The 15,731-nt window shown below is 40.9% G+C and overlaps 1 protein-coding gene across 2 annotated transcripts in view; it reads right to left on the minus strand.

Moving 5' to 3' along the window:
* fam193b (family with sequence similarity 193 member B) overlaps nt 1–15,731 on the minus strand; it is a 64,929-nt gene that overhangs the window by 16,354 nt on the left and 32,844 nt on the right. For both annotated transcript variants that reach the window (XM_067996457.1, XM_067996456.1), the window contains exons 3-4: nt 4,487–4,726; nt 568–673 (exon numbers count right to left, since the gene is read on the minus strand). In XM_067996457.1, the coding sequence (XP_067852558.1) occupies nt 568–673; nt 4,487–4,726 (346 nt within the window). The remainder of the gene's footprint in view (nt 1–567; nt 674–4,486; nt 4,727–15,731) is intronic.

The raw sequence follows: 15,731 nt of genomic DNA on the forward strand, positions 1-15,731 counted from the left end.
ATGTCTGATTTTGATTTATGTTTAAATATTTTTGCCTCAGTTTGGAATTCTATATACAAAATGAATTGGACAGATACAGGATAATTCAAACTCACACAACACGATATTGCTACAAATGAAATGGAAAAACTTTTCCATTCAAGTCAAAAATGAGCAAACTTTGCAAACCAGATCACTATTGCCAAAGCTCACATGCAGTCTATACAATTCACTTGTGCATGCGCTGCCAATGACAATCTGCAAGAATTCAGAAGAGCCACCTGTACAGTTCCACCCAATGGAAGGGGTGAGCTTGAAATATCCCTGGATAGGAGTTTTGCATTCACATGCAGACTCATGGTACCAGTACTTTTTTCCCCAAAGGAAGAACGTACAATGTAATATTGATATCATGCACGATAGCTACAAAAGCAACCTTTAATTTCATTTTAAGTGAGTTTCACTGTACCTTTGATCTGTTCCAACTCCAGGACAGAATGCATTAAACAAGGTAGCCGATTGCAACGTAACAGGGCATCAATAAATACCATTCGACCGGACTCCAGTAAAGAGTTTACAGGACATTACCTGGTGGCGTTGGCCTTCTGGACATGTTCTTACATTGCACAGAACTGGCTTTTACAGAGACACAGGAGGGCGATCTTGAACAGTCGCTAGTTACCCTGTTGGATTCCTAGTAAGGCACAAATAGGAAAGTCAGGAAAAAGTCAATATTAAAATTAGAATTTAATCAGAACATACAAACTTGTAGTAAGTGTCAGAACATTAAATTGTTCTGAGGCAGCCAGATACAACAAAGGTGAATATCTAAAATATACAAAACTGATATTAATCACAGAAACAGTTCAACACTTGTAGCACTGTTGCAATATGCAAAATGACCATGAGTGCCAAATGTGAAAATCATTGAGAGCATATCCAAATTATTCTGTGGATGAATCATTAATATAAAAGCCAGTTCTGTTACAATGTACTTCAAATGCAAGGAATGGAACTAAGCCCATTATCATAGCTTTATAGATAGGACATAATAGGTGATGGGATTTTCAAACTAAATATGGTGATTGTTAACCCAGTGACAAAATCCAGTGGACCACTGAATTCGAATTTCTATCAGGCTTAAACCAGTAATTTCTAACCACTTGGATCAGAAGCTGTAAAATTACTGCTGGTTTAAGCTGTGCATTTCCAAAACTTGTTCAGTTGGTTCATCGTCACTGAGGAGAGCATGCCAAGGTTTCTATATTGCTTGCTGCGCACTTGAGTGAAGCAACAATGCAGTTTCTCCCAAACCAACAAGAACAAAAGTTTCCTGCAAAGAAAGACTGATTAAAGACAAGTATATCACCCCACTGTTTGCTGGATTGGGTGACCTACCTTATAGGGACTCATTTTCACATTCGTTTGATGCCCCTGGGGTACATGAAACATTATAGCAAATCAAACTTTAGCATTCCACAGGGAAAAAAAAAGAACACACATATTTAAGTTTTATTTTAGTATTACCTTGAGCCTAATTAGAAGAAAAACTGCTCTATCCCCAAAATTAAACCCGCTGCATTATACATGGCCCCAAATCAACTACACTTTCACATTCTGAACACGCATTTGTTTATTCAATCCAGATTATATTGAACAAAAGGGAATGATTTTAAAAATCTTTTCTCTTGCCAATTTTGTTCCCTTCCCTCATCAAGTTATGACTCCTTACTGAGGTATGGTTCCATGAGTGCAGTTCAAGCTCCAGTCCCTCACACAAGTGGCCATTATTCACATGTAAGCCTTGACTGCGAGTCTTCAATCTGGAGAGCATCACGGCTGAAGCCGATCCTGTGCCTTCCTGATATTCACAAATATTCTAGCAGATAGCAACTGAATAGCAATCAGGAACAAGGACCCTGTCTGATTTCTCCGCCCCCTCCCTAATTGCCCAGGAGTCCAGGGGGCAACTGTTGTGCCACCCCAGCTGAGATCAGTCTGAAAGTTGAACCTGCGACCTTTCTGCATGTATAGTTCAGCTACTTACTGAAGGAGCCTAATTCCAATTATTCAGTACAGAAAATGCAGCACTACACTACATTCTATCCCAAGCACAGATCATATGTAAACAGTTGTGCACATGATAAAGAGTCACTGAGGTCCAATCATGCTTGCAGACAAACTTAGTCTAAGAGATCTGGGGTAAAGAGCTGATAAATTTGAAAGACCTCAAAGCTGGTGCATGGCTCCTTATGTTCCAGCTCATTTTTTTCTAGATAGAATGCACATTCAAATTAAAAGGAAGTCCATGAAAAATAGATGCACGATTAGATATCATCTTGAGGTCTTTTGATATCTGAGCATATCAAAATAGCTCCAGTCAATCTACTGAATTCATATTTATAGGTAAGTGTCAATATTTATTTCTAACAAATCCCATTTCATAAATCACAATGATTTAATTATACACCAATAATTATGATATTTGCTTCTTATACCGTTTTGTATAATAGTTCAGTTATAGAATCCTTTTTTAAACTTCTGAAGTCCTACATATAAAGAACTGTGACAGTGTCCATAAGTAGAAATCTACATAACTGTCACACGGCACTCAGAGTCCAACAATGGCCACTCTTTCCTAAGCACAGTCACACTGCTGCATTTCTCAGCAGTTTTAAGATATCTAGGAAGTAAAAACTGTGTTTTGGAAGAAGAAGAACAAAAATTAATTTCACTTGTTTGTAATTGTGAATTCCCATAATAAAAACACCACTTTTCTTTCACTATTTAAAACAAAGACATTGCATTTTGCTTCTAACCACCCCATTTCCCAACTAAGTTCCGCCAGGTTCTGGTTTACTGTGAAAAAAAAATCAGTTTTCGTCTCCAGGTTGTTTTTCACAGATCAATAATGTTGTCAGTGTGACTTTTGAATGCACTCCGCTCCTACATTGGTTTCAAGAATCCAAATGGATATCTTGGGATAAATCAGTAACTTACCTCAGGATAGAATTTCTACATTTTCTGACATTTCATTCATATACTTTTTCCATCTTTTTATTTTCAATCTGCATATTTTTCACATTTTATCTCTCCCCTCTCATTTAATTTAAGCTTATTGTTTAAGCACTTACCTTTTGGCAATTACTGTCCTAGTTTCACTTACCAAATCTACGTCTTACTAAAGGAGCTGGTAATTTGCTTAGATACAAAAATCCTACAACATAGGCTAAACAGCAGGCACACAATATAATAGCATATTGAACTTACACCATTGACATTTTATCATAAGTCTGCATATTCAAATATATATTCTTGAATTTGTAAAATGATAAACTACAATCAATGAAGTGATTTCAATAAATCCAGAAATAATTTCTAACCTCCCTGGGACTTAGCTCTGCATTAATACTAAATTTGCACCACAGGACGTAGAGCTTGTCCAGCCTCCACAAAATAGAGGAACCTTTAGTTGTCAAATGCATGGAGCAACTGTTTGACCCAACTGGTTGGCTCTTGCTCTTTTGGGTAAGTGTACAATTGTTAGTATGTTATCAACATTACTCTTCCCATTTGGTCCATTTCCTCATATTCATCTCCCAATCTGAGGTCCTTCATTTTGAATTCAATCTGTAAACACTGAGATGCTGAATCATAGATGATGCAGACTTCATGTCAGGCCTACCAACACCACAGAGTTCTGGGCTTCTTCAATGAGAACTTGGCCTTCACTGGGGGGAGGGTTCATGAGGGAATTTCCATCAGTGAACAGGAATTAGAAGAACTGGGGGAGGTGGCTAAAGGTCAGAGTGGTAGGATTTCAGGAGGCTTCTGAAGGTGGGAAGAGATGAATCAAGGCAAAGGTTTTGTGAGAAAATTCAAGAGGTGAGAGCATGATGGCTGACAACTCCACCACTAATCGTGGAGTGAAGGGAGGTGGAGTTGCACAGTAGTCCAGACTCAGAAGACAGAAGAGTGCACGTTGGGATGTAGGGCTGAAGGAGGTTGCATAGGTAGGAAGCAGCAAAGCCATGGAGGAATTTGTAGATGAGGACAAGGATTTTTAAATGCTGAATTAGCCTCAGTACCCTTGAGGTAGGAAGGGGGAAAGTTAGCCAGGCTTCCCCCTCCTGTCAAATGTATGTTGTTGGAACAATGCTCGTAGACATTGGATGACAACAAAATCGATGTCAGCTGTGACGCCACCGCTAGACTCTAGATCTGAATCCATTGCCATTTGTCAAAAATGCATTCAGCTTCTCAGTATCTCTTCCCTGACAACAAATTCAATTTCTTATGGGTATTCCTTTAAAGTCAGTTAAGTTTCTGGTACCCAATGCAGGTCCCAATAGTTAAGGCGATTCTTAATGAGAACTTCAATTCCCTCCCTTCAATCCATGAGGGCAAGATGGATATTGGATGTCATGCTATAGGAGGTTTCCCCTTTTCCCCCAACTCCATACTTCCTGCATTCCCCCTCCCTTCTAATTCCAATATGTATCCATACCTTTGTACATGTGCCATTAGGAGTGGCTGTGCATGGCTGAAGTTGCTGTAGCTGTTGTGGATGAGAATTACTGGAAGCCAATGTCTGTCTATGCATTTGATGGCAGCAGTGGATTGCAGAGTGATGACATTTTTCTGTTGGTAACCTGTGGAGATTGGAGACTCCATCTCCTTCCGCCATTGTTCTCACTGACTCGTCAGTCACTTCTTCTTTATGTGCCTGACATTCACCTTGTCCTACCTGAAATAACAAAATAAGACATGTACTTTCAATTACTCATTTCCAACCACACATGCAGGGTGCACATCAGAAAAGAAGTCTGTAAGAGTACATTTACAAATTACATAAAACTGTTGCATATAAAGATCAAGTTAAAATGAATTACAGCTGAACAGGGTGAAAAATTAGAACTTGGTAACAATTTCCATGTTAGCAATCAATCTGTAAATCAGCACAGATTCAACTTTATACCACAAGTGCATATCTGAACTTATCATGCATGAAACCAGTGCCATAGGAACATAAGAAACAGGAGCAGGAGTAGACCATATGGCCCTTTGAGCCTGCTCTGCCATTCAATAAGATTATGGCTGATCTTTGACCTCAACTCTACTTTCCCACCAAATCCCCATATTCCTAGATTCCCTTAGAGTCCAAAAATCTATCAATCTCAGCCTTGAATATACTCAACGGCTGAGCATCCATAGCCCTCCGGGATAGAGAATTCCAAAGATTCACAACCCTGAGTGAAGAAATTCCTCCTCATCTCAGTGCTAAATGTCCGACCCCTTATCCTGAGGCCATGTCTCCTAGTTCTAGACTCTCCAGCCAGGGCAAACAGGCTCTCAGCATCTACCCTGTCTAGCCCTCTTAGAATCTTACATGTTTCAATGAGATCACACTTCATTCTTCTAAACTCCAGAGAGTATAGGCCCACTCTACTCAATCTTTCCCCCCTCGGATAACCCCCTCATCCCAGGAATCAATCTAGTGAACCTTCATTGCACTGCCTCTAAGGCAAGTATATACTTCCTAAGGTAAGGAAACGAAAACTCCAGGTGTGGTCTCACCAAAGCCCTGTACAATTGCAGCAAGACTTCCTCACTCTTGTACTCCAACCAATTGCAATAAAGGCCAACATACCATTTGCCTTCCTTACTCCTTTCTGTACCTCCATGTTGACTATGTGTGCTTCGTGTACAAGGACACCCAAATCCCTCTGAATACCAACATTTAATAGTTTCTCACCATTTAAAAAATATTCCGTTTTTCTATTTTTCCTACCAAAGTGAATAACCTCACATTTCCCCACATTGTACTCGATCTGCCACCTTCTTGCCCACGCACTTAATCTGTCTGTATCTCTTTGCAGACTCTTTGCGTTCTCCTCACAGCTCACTTTCCCACCTACCTTTGTATCAGCAGCAAACCTGGATACATTACACTCGGTCCCTTCATTTAAGTCATTAATATAGACTGTAAAAGGCCGAGGCCCAAGCACCGATTCCTGTGGCACCCCACTAGTTACAACCTTCCAGCCCGAAAATGATCCGTTTATTCCTACTCTCCACTTTCTGTCCGTTAACCAATCCTCAATCCATGCTAATATATTATCCCCAATCTTATGAGTCCTAATCTTGTGTAACAACCTCTTATGTGGCACCTTATCGAATGCTTTTGAAAATCCAAATATACCCTTTATCTACCCTGCTAGTTACACCCTCAAAAAACTCTGACAATTCTATTAAACACATTTTCCCCTTCATAAGACTGTGCTGATTCAGAAAATCATACTATGATTAGGCAAAGTGCGCCATTACCACGTCCTTAATAATGGATTCCAGCATTTTTCTTTACTAATCTTAATTACTTTACGTTCCTCCCTCTCATTAGACCCTTGGTTCCCCACTATTTCCAGTATGTTTTTTGTGTCTTCTACTGTTAAGACAGATATAAAATATTTGTTTAACGTCTGTCATTTCCTTATTCCATTAAAATTTCTCCTGTCTCTGCCTCGAAGGGACCCACATTTACTTTTGCTAATCTCTTCCTTTTTATATACTTGTAGAAGCTCTTACAATCCGTTTTTATATTTCTTGCTAGTTTACTCTCATTCAATTTTCTCCCTCATCAATTTCTTGGTCATCCTTTGCTGATTTCTAAAACCCTCCCAATCCTCAGGCTTACTACACTTTTTGGCAACATTGTAAGCCTCTTTTAATCTAATACTATCTTTAACTGCTCTAGTTAGCCACAGTTCAATCACTTTTCCTGTGGAGTTTTTATTCCTCAAGGTATCTCACACTCAAACTCAATATGAAATTCTATCATATTATGATCACTCTTCCCCAGAGGACCCTTCATTATAAGATTACTAATTAATCCTGTCTCATTACACAATACTAGATCTAAAATAGCCTGTTTCCTAGTTGGTTCCTCAACATATTGTTCTCGAAAACTATCTCTGATGCATTCCATGAACTCGTCCTCCAAACCACTTTTGCCAATTTGGTTTGCCCAGTTTATATGCAGGCTGAACCCCCATGATGATTGCATTACCCTTATTACATGCTCCTCTAATTTCCTGATTTATACTCTGTCCAACACTATAACTACTGTTAGGAAGCCTGTAAACTACTCTCACCAATGTTTTCTGCCCCTTGTTATTTCTTAGCTCCACCTATACTGATTCTACATCCTGATTTTGTGAGCTAAGGTCCTTTCTCACTACTGTCTTTATCTTATCCGTTATTATCAGGGCTAACCTCCCTCCCCCCACCCACTCCTTTTCCATTTTGCCTATCTTTTCTAAAAGTCAAGTACCCTGGAATATTTAGTTCCCAACCTTGGTCACCCTGTAACCACATCTCAGTAATGGCTACTAGATCAAACCCATTTATTTCGATTTGTGCCATTAATTCATCGATCTTGTTATGAATGCTTTGTGCATTCAGATACAGCATCTTTAATTTTAACTTTTTTTCCCTGATGTGACCTTAGTCACTAATGCCCTATTACCTTTGTTAAACTCTCTGTCCCTTCCTGACACACAGAGTTTGTTTTTACCCAAATTGTTACTCTGCTCTACAGCCTTGACTTTTCTTTTTTAACTGATCAAATTATCTTACCTGAACCCTTCCCCACCTTATTAGTTTAAAGCCCTAACTACCGCCCTAGTTATTTGATTCGCCAGGACACTGGAGGGTGTGGAGCCCGTCCCAACGGAATAGCTCTCTCCTTCCCTAGTACTGGTGTCAGTGCCCCATGAATTGAAATCCCTGCTTTCCACACCACTCTTTCAGCCACGTATTTAACCACTTAATCTGTTTGTCCCTATGCCAATTTGCACGTGGCTCAGGTAGTAATCTAGAGATTATTACCTTAGAGATATATATATATATTATATATATATATATTAAAAAAACAATATATATTGCCCTTTCATATGTTGAAAACAAGAGTGCATAACACAGAATTATGCTATCACCTTTTCTAGTTCTTCCCTCTAGGTCATACAACATCAGAGCCCCGGTACAGAAAGAGTCCAAACCAATAAACACACAGCATCACGGCAAGAGTTTTTCAATTTATGGGTCAGGACGTTCATTGCCTGCAAATGTACACACTTCCATGTAATTCCTGCAAATACTGACACACACCCTTGGCTTTACTTCCTAGGATCCATTTAGCATCAGTTTGAAAACCTATTTGTCAGAGCAATAGTTAAATCATCCTAATTCAGATATTCTTGAGTAAAATTGAACTCAATATAACAGTTAATACTGAAACAACCCTGCATTAAAGGTGTTTTTCTAATAGATTCGGCTCCTTCAGTATTAAGCTAGTTTCCTTGCTGAGATTAACAAAGTTAAAATAAAAATATTTCAATTGGCAGACTAAGGTGAATGTTAATAATTCTCCAACTATTTAGGAGAGTTACTGATCTCAACGCTCCATTATTCCTTTGTGTTCACTCTATGATACTTCATTGTCTCCTCACCTCAGCCAACCTCATGCCCATTTTGCTTCTGTAAAAGCATGTAGTTTGTTGACTATTCCACCCGCTACAAATTTATAGTCACTAAATGCACTCAGTTGGAACATCTAATGCTGAGAACACCAGCTACCTTCAAACAGGAGACATGGAGCCCAGCAGAGCCATCTGACAACACTAAAAATGTCAAATGACTGAACGAGAAACCTTTTACTGGAACATACAAGAACAGAAACATAAGGCTCGTTCTGGTCCTATTATTATACATCTAAAAAGACAACTCATTGACAATATTACTAAATGCCACATCAACATTTAAGCCCTGTAATGGTCCACTTGGCTTAAAAACAAAAGAAAATACTCCATTACAGCTGATAAAAATCATTAACCACAGTATAGCCACATATCCTGTATTACCGTAGTCCAAACTGCACAGGCTGCCTGGAGAAGTGCCAATGGCGGGCTACAGGCTCATTAGATGGGAACCTGTAGGTTAGTCTGAATCACGTGATCTACAATACTAGCGAAAGGGAAATGATGTCTTTCAGCAAACCCATCAGTTGCTAATAAATAACTGGACGGGTTTATTCAAAAAATGAATATTGCAGATCCATCCATTCCAGCTGCTGATGAAATGCTAACATGGTGCTTGATATTCGGAGGATATGTGTAGGCTCGGGAGAGCAGAGAACCATCCATCTGTTAGATACAATTATTGGAAACAAAACTCACTTTTTGTGCATTTATGTTCATTAAGGTGATGGATGTCAGTGCTGAGAAATGCAACACTTTCTTATTTTAAGCACAGTGGCAGCACCAAGGTAAAATATACACAATGTAAAGCCTTTAAAATGCTTTAGTTTCAATTTCAGAAAAGCACCCTTGCTGGAGCAACATCTTGCATTTCTACAGTGCCATTAACACAACCAAACATCCCAATGTGCTTCACATAGGAGTGAATGGACTGAACAGTAGTTTGAGAGTTGACCACGAGTGTGGTTAAAAACATTTTGAGAAGGCTTTTAACTGGCAGGAAAAGCATCTAGAGGGTAGCACAAAGATGAAAGAAAGCTCTGTCATCAGCAATGCTGAGTGTGATGCACAGGTCTCAGCGCTGGAAGACTGTGGAGCACAGCCTGGGATACATTTTTCTGGAGAATGTTGTAGAGATATGGTGGAGCGAGGCTATGGAGGGATTTGTAAACAAGGACAGGAACTTTGAATTTGGTATTCTGGAGGCAGGGAGCCAGTGGAAGCTAACAAGGAAAGGAGTAATGGGCATGCAGGACAGGATGCAGGCAGCATAAATTTTGGATAAGTTGGGCTACCTGTAAGCAGAAGCTCAGGAAGTCAGCACGGATGGTATTCAAAGTGTGGATAAGGTTATAGCGACAGTGGAGGGAGGGTAAATATTGCAATGTGCGGTCTTAGTGATGAATAGGATATGTAGTTTGATGCTCGGTCCTCGGTTGAACAGAAGATCAAAGTTGCGCATTTGCTATTTCAACCTGAGAGAGCACGGAGGAGAGGAACAAAGTCAGGAGGAGGAGTACGGAGTTTTTGGCAGGAGCCGAGAAAGATAACTTTAGTTTTCCCAATGCTCAACTGGAGAAAGTCTGACTCATCCACAACTTGATGTCAGACAGGCAATCTGACAACACAGAGACAGTCATTGGTAGACAGATAGAGTTACTGCACCAATGAGGCTTTTTCTTCTTGTAATGAGACTGCCAATTAGTGCCAAATTAGAAGTGGTTTAGATTGCCCAAATTCATTTTATTCATTCAAGACAGAATGGACCTTAATGTCATCATTTGGGACTGAATTTGAGTTGAGGTCCAGAAGTAAAAGGCCAGCCAGTCCCCCTGCTTTTTCCAAAAGCATAAAAAATACCTAACATGTACATAACTTCATGTGTAGGTAACCAATTCTAAGCGAATGTTCCTCTCCATACCTCATCCTCAACCACCGTATATCTGAAAGAATTGTACAGAATGTTCCTTCCTCCTACATCCAGTCGTAAGATATTAGTGAAGGTCTTCTCCTTTCTCCTACCCTCAATATGGAGAAGGTCCCTCCTCTAGTACTTCCCCAAATTCATGCATCATATTTAGTCAGTCAGCCTTAATCCAGGTCACCTCACACCTTATTAATGTGCCACATCACTTCCTGGTATAACTAAAGATCCTACTTCTGATATAACGCTAGACTGACTTAAAAGAATGGAACAGCAATCAGAGAACAAATATTGAAGATGTTGAAAAGGGGGAGGAGTCAGGACAAGTGTGATATTATGTTACGGGCATGTCCAAAATTAGAATAATTCCGATCAAAGACATACAGCAAATTAGAGAAGCATGAATATTGATGGAGTGAACAGAAGTGACCTTTAAAGTTGGTTTTTTACTTATTTTTATATAAATTCCTGTTTTTTGCAGGATGGTGGATTAGTAAAAATCAATTACGTCCCAAAATTTGGTTTAAAAATGTAGTTCTCATATTGGAGATGAAGGTATTGTTTGGTGAGGACAGGTTCACACATGAAATAACAGGGGTGCTATTATGATGAATGTCAGCCTATAACATTGAGCCTGGAAATTACTGCTACCGATATTAGCATACAAAAGCTTGACATATTCCTACAACATTGTTTGCTATTAAATGGATTAAAACAATGGACAGTGCAATATGAATGTTATGCACTGATCTGCTAATACTGCCAACAGTAACTTCTAGATTTCAAATGTACTTATATTGCACATCAAAGTTGATATGCCAATACGAGTATATTTTAGATTTTGCAGATACAGACAAATATATTACTAGAGAAAGGGGACAGGCTGCAGGCAAGCATAATCTCCAATGGCTCAGTTCCAAGACAAGTCCAGCACAGAGGCAGCAGTAATATTTATTCCTTTGGCAGCTTTTTGACAAATTTTACTTCTAGCTATTCAACAGGTTTACTAAGATTATTTCCCAAAATGTTAGATGCTTTTTTTTCTTAAACAATCTTCACCCCCACTTTGTGTAGATACTGAAATGGAGTACAAAAAGATGCTACAGGCAATCTCACTGAATTTTCAGCCAGTCCAGCAGTAAAACTGTAACACCTACCATTTCCCCAATTGAAAGAAAGGCTGAATTAATTTTGAATGTTAAAGCAATGTGGCCTTTAAATTTAATGAGTGGCTCTAACTTCCCAACCTTACCGTTTTCAAAATATTTCATGAGAACAACAGAACTTCATGTAGGTTGGAATGGGATGTCTCAAATAGCAAACAAATACAAAAGGATCCTACAGGCAATTGCAGTAGGCTTACTGCCTTACAGAATGAAACTAGGAAACCTGCTGTTTCCCCAATTTAATTAAGTGCACAAAAGAAACCAAAAAAGGCACCACAGAAATAGGAAAAGCAATGACTATTATTTTATAATATGCATGATTACTGGCCCTCTTACCAAATTCTCAAACTGGGAGGGCACCACTTAATGGGAATCATTTAATTAAAACGCTATTTCAATTTGAAAACAAAATTAAAGCAGTTAATATCCCAGTTGAGTATTTAAAGGAAAAGGCTATCATTCTGTAAATGAAGCTCGTGCTACAACCGAAAGCTGAATCAAGTAACCTGTTTCAGTCCGTTTAATTTTAAGTGAGGGAACTTGACTTTGATACAGCGTATGTTTGCGAGAAACAAGAAATATATGTCTCTAATTGGGGCTATAAGTAGGGGTTATCGTATAGAGGAGTCATAGCTTCCCTCAGATTTTCTCCCAGGCAGAAGTATTTCCCCAAAGACAGTGTGCCTAGCTGCAGCACAATCCTATCAATTCTTGCGATTAAGTGTGGATGCACTCCTCTCCAACGCTGTGATATTAAATATACATACCAACCATCAGCAATTCATGTTAACAAGTTAATGTTTTGGAGGCTCAGTCCGTGTGTTAGCTTTTGTTGACACAAATTAGTGTGCATCAGGCCCCTCTCTCCTCAGTGCCGTTCCTACCAGAGCACTACTGCTAATGGAAGTGATCCCTGCTCTTGAATACTGTGGGGAAAAAGTCTCGCAAGAACAGGAATTCCTGTCGATAGTATGTAGTGTCTGGTATTGCTTCCATTAGCAGCAGCATTCCGCTAGGAGTAGCGCTATGGGGGGGGGGGGGGGGGAGAACGGATGGTAATGAAGAGGAGAGGGAAGAAGGGCAGAAGTTGGGAGCAATGCTTTGGAGGGTGGATGAAGGAGGAGAGTGCCAGCATGAGCTGAGGGGGCTGGAGACAAAGAGTGCCAGCTTGAATGGGCAAATGTAAGGAATCTTACAACACCAGGTTATAGTCCAACAATTTTATTTTAAAATCACATGCTTTCGGAGATTATCTCCTTCGTCAGGTGAGTAGTGAATGAGAGCTTCTCAAATCGCATATCTTATATTAGGCTGGGACACCATCACACCAATCAAAGGTGTCGTTGGTGTTCAGACAGGTTAGCTGCAGAAAACAGTAGTTCCCAGTATGCTGAATACACATTGTGTCAAATTACACAGACAGAGAGAAAGAAACCCGAAAGGCAGAGAGAGAGAGAATTTTCAGTTGTATTAAAAAGATAATTTTTTTTTCCCTTGCTGGTGGGGTTACGTGTAGCGTGACATGAACCCAAGATCCCAGTTGAGGCCGTCCTCATGGGTGCGGAACTTGGCTATCAATTTCTGCTCGACGATTTTGCGTTGTCGTGTGTCTTGAAGGCTGCCTTGGAGAACGCTTACCCGAAGATCGGTGGCTGAATGTCCTTGACTGCTAAAGTGTTCCCCGACTGGGAGGGAACCCTCCTGTCTGGCGATTGTTGCGCGGTGTCCGTTCATCCGTTGTCGCAGTGTCTGCATGGTCTCGCCAATGTACCATGCTCTGGGGCATCCTTTCCTGCAACGTATGAGGTAGACAACGTTGGCCGAGTCACAGGAGTATGAACCATGCACCTGGTGGGTGGTGTCCTCTCGTGTGATGGTGGTATCTGTGTCGATGATCTGGCATGTCTTGCAGAGGTTGCCATGGCAGGGTTGTGTGGTGTCGTGGATGCTGTTCTCCTGAAAGCTGGGTAATTTGCTGCGAACGATGGTCTGTTTGAGGTTGGGTGGCTGTTTGAAGGCGAGTAGTGGAGGCGTGGGGATGGCCTTAGCAAGGTGTTCGTCGTCATCGATGACATGTTGAAAGCTGCGGAGAACATGGCGTAGTTTCTCCGCTCCGGGGAAGTACTGGACGATGAAGGGTACTCTGTTGGTTGCGTCCCGTGTTTGTCTTCTGAGGAGGTCTATGCGATTCTTCGCTGTGGCCTGTCGGAACTGTCGATCGACAAGTCGAGCGTCATATCCCGTTCTTACGAGGGCGTCTTTCAGCGTCTGTAGGTGTCCATCACGTTCCTCCTCGTCTGAGCAGATCCTGTGTATTCGTAGGGCCTGTCCATAGGGGATGGCCTCTTTGACGTGGTTAGGGTGGAAGCTGGAAAAGTGGAGCATCGTGAGGTTGTCCGTGGGTTTGCGTTAGAGTGAGGTGCTGAGGTGCCCGTCTTTGATGGAGATTTGTGTGTCCAAGAAAGAAACCGATTCTGAGGAGTAGTCCATGGTGAGTTTGATGGTGGGATGGAACTTGTTGATGTTATCGTGTAGTCTCTTCAGTGATTCTTCGCCGTGGGTCCATAGGAAGAAAATGTTGTCGATGTATCTGGTGTATAGCGTTGGTTGGAGGTCCTGTGCAGTGAAGAAGTCCTGCTCGAACTTGTGCATGAAAATGTTGGCGTATTGGGGTGCGAATTTGGTCCCCATGGCTGTTCCGTGTGTTTGGGTAAAGAACTGGTTATCGAAGGTGAAGACATTGTGATCCAGGATGAAGCGGATGAGTTGTAGGATGGCGTCTGGAGATTGGCTGTTGTTGGTGTTGAGTACTGAGGCTGTTGCAGTGATGCCGTCATCGTGGGGAATACTGGTGTAGAGTGCCGAGACGTCCATCGAGGTGAGACGTGTTCCTGGTTCAACTGGTCCGTGGGTGCTGAGTTTTTGTAGGAAGTCTGTAGTGTCACGACAGAAGCTGGGGGTTCCCTGTACGATGGGTTTCAGGATGCCCTCGACGTATCCAGAGAGGTTCTCACACAGGGTACCGTTGCCTGATACGATAGGACGTCCGGGTGTGTTGGCTTTGTGTATCTTTGGGAGGCAGTAGAAGTCTCCCACGCGGGGAGTACGTGCGATGAGAGCAGGTAGGATGCTTTGAAGGTCTGGATCGAAGGTCTTGATCAGTTTGAATGGGGGAGAAGGAAGGGCAAGTGGAACAAAAATATCAATATGAATTCAGTTGCAAGGGGACAAAAGTGGCAGACTGAATTGAACGCAGTGGGGCAAGAGGGAAATAGCATCAGCTTAAACATAAAGGTAGAAGAATAATGTCAGGTTGAATTGGTGGTGGGGGAAGGGTGGTGGTGGCGGGAGGAGAGGTAGAGATAATCGTGCCAGGTTAAATTGAGAGGTCGAGGCCAGTATGAACTGGCAGAGTTGGAGAAGTAGAGTGTAGAGTGTGAAAAAGTTGGGATGGGCACAACAGCTCTGTGAACTGGGCAGGAGGAGTTGGATATGGGGAGTGACTGTTGAATTAACTTGTGTGTAAGTGGTTGATCTGCTGAAAATCCAAATGTTACTTACATTTTCCTATTTTTTTTTTAAAAAGTTAAAAATCCATCAATTGTGAGTACAAAACTGCTTAAAATTAACCAGAATGCATCATTTTTAATAAAGTTGAATTTTCCCCAGAGGATGCCACCCCGAGGCCCTCCTAGAAATGCACCAACAATCTTTCTGCTTTTAACATTTGTATTTCTCCCATCGGGTTTTCATTTACATTTTTTCCCTCCAATATAACTGAAGGAATGTTGCGTATATCTGAAGGTTAAGTTACAAGCCTGTGTAACTGTTTTTACATGCCACAGAATTTTAATCAGAGCCGTTGAGTTGCCAGCTTTTTGAGAACTGTCCCAATTTTGAAGCTGTTTTTCAGCTTTTGCTAGTTTTCTAGATTTAAATGTATGTTTCACTGAAAGAAAAAAAAGGCCTGCACTGACATATGTCAACTTATGTGAGACACCTTATGTCTCTCAAATGTTTCGATGGCATCTGTCCTTCCCAACTTCAGTCTTGGCTCCCACTGCTGATTTAAATACCCCTCTCCATGCATCTATCCCCCAGACTGTCTGATTTTAAATCAGCAGTTTT

The sequence above is a fragment of the Heptranchias perlo genome, chromosome 14 (genome assembly GCF_035084215.1).
Source record: "Heptranchias perlo isolate sHepPer1 chromosome 14, sHepPer1.hap1, whole genome shotgun sequence".
Classification (NCBI taxonomy): domain Eukaryota; kingdom Metazoa; phylum Chordata; class Chondrichthyes; order Hexanchiformes; family Hexanchidae; genus Heptranchias; species Heptranchias perlo.